The 1,820-nt window shown below is 40.2% G+C and overlaps 1 protein-coding gene across 1 annotated transcript; it reads left to right on the forward strand.

Annotated features, from left to right (window-relative positions):
• Positions 1 to 1,021: 1,021 nt before the first annotated feature.
• On the forward strand, positions 1,022 to 1,588 carry LOC149349394 (uncharacterized). The gene has a single exon (XM_089575449.1). It carries the CDS (start codon positions 1,037 to 1,039, stop codon positions 1,586 to 1,588), a length of 552 nt encoding a protein of 183 aa, XP_089431575.1. The 5' UTR covers positions 1,022 to 1,036.
• The last annotated feature ends 232 nt before the right edge of the window (positions 1,589 to 1,820 follow it).

Below are 1,820 nucleotides of genomic sequence, written 5' to 3' on the forward strand. Positions count from 1 at the left end.
AGTTGGAAGCAGTCAGTACAATCCAGGTATGTCTCGATTTTTGGGCAACAGGCTAAACGAATCGATGTTTCTTGAACCAACCGACGAAGCTGAGGTTTACTCGGTGTGCAAAAGTTTAAAGAACACGACAAGTCTTGACCCAAGTAATATTCAAAGTTTACCTGTAAAATACGTACTACCTTTGATCGTGCCATGCCTTACACATATTTACAATATCGCGCTTCGCACAGGACGTTTTCCCGCTGCCATGCAGGTGGCCAAAGTTGTGGCTATTTATAAAAAAGGCGATAAAAACGTTCTAGGAAATTACAGGCCAATATCTGTACTACCTTTTTTCTCCAAGGCGCTAGAGCGAATAATGCATCGACGTTACTACAATTTCCTACAGAAGCACTGTGTAATAGCCAACTGTCAGTATGGATTCACAAAGCATAGATCAACTGAGCATGCTCTGCTTGATCAAAAAGAATACATATTAAATAACTTCGAAGCTCAACACCTCACCTGAGGCGTCTTTGTATAGTTTAGCAAAGCATTCGATACACTGAATCACGAAACTCTGTTTAAACAACTCGACCACAAAGGTATACGTGGCCACGCCCTCTGTCTCATTCAATCGTATTGCAGTGCTCGTCGCCAGTATGTTGCTTTAAATCACTGCTCTTCGGACTTGTTAGCAATCACAAACGGCGTGCCCCAGGGCAGCCTTCTGGGGCCGCTCCTATTCAACATATATATTAATGACGTATGCAACATCAGTAATTTAGTTAAATACAACATATATGCTGACGACACCAGTCTATTTTTGTCCTCACCTGACATCAAAGAACTAACTAGCACCGCAAATACAGTTTTGTCATCATTATCTGAGTGGTCATCTTTGAACTCATTAAGAATAAACAAACTAAAAACTAAAGCTTTATTGTTCCATCCGAAGGGGCAGCATATAGGCAGTGTGCCACCACTCTATTTCGACAACGCCCCCATTGAGTACGTGGAAACCTTCACATTACTCGGAGTAGTATTTACTGCTACTATGTCGTGGGACGCCCATGTAAGCAAAGTGTGCCTATCGCTTTCCAGATATATTGGGATAATTTCGCGGAATAAACATATTTTACCCGCCAAAACTAATCTGAATCTGTACTATGCGTTCTTTTATTCTTATGTATCGTATTGCTTCCTTGTATGGGGACAAACCACAGCATCTAACATCCAGAAGCTTCTAGTACTGCAAAAAAGAATACTTCGCGTAATTGCTAATGTACCGTATGATGCTCCGACACGTCCTATCTACCAGCAATACAGAATGATACCCGTAACAAGAATGTTCGATTACAGGTTTGCATCCTTCTATAAAAAAATAATAGCCGAAGACGACACATTTTTTTCTAGCATTGTGACACTTACACCACATCGGACACCGTATATGACACGACAGCGTATCATCTATTCATTACCACGATGCAGAACAAACTATGGCTTTTCCACACTAAAATACATTCTTCCCAAATACTTGAACACGCCATTTTGCGACACGTTGCTCAGCATGTCTGTCTCGGCTATTCGAAATGTGTTTGCAAGGTAGGTCCCACAGTATCCGTACCCATGTATAAAATTCTATTGCATTGAACCGTAAATGTTGTGTAAAACCTTTATTCTGTTGTGCGGAAATACTACTTGTCCATGCAAAATAAAAAGTTTCCTTTCATGCATGCATTTAAAAAAAAAGTTTCTTTTTATGCACGTATTAAAAAATAATGTTTCCTTTTATGCATATATTTACATGCCGTGTCTTTCCGTGTACCTTGCGTTGTTAC

This window comes from Amblyomma mixtum, chromosome 3 (genome assembly GCF_055824585.1).
Source record: "Amblyomma mixtum isolate Tamu chromosome 3, ASM5582458v1, whole genome shotgun sequence".
NCBI classification, from domain to species: domain Eukaryota; kingdom Metazoa; phylum Arthropoda; class Arachnida; order Ixodida; family Ixodidae; genus Amblyomma; species Amblyomma mixtum.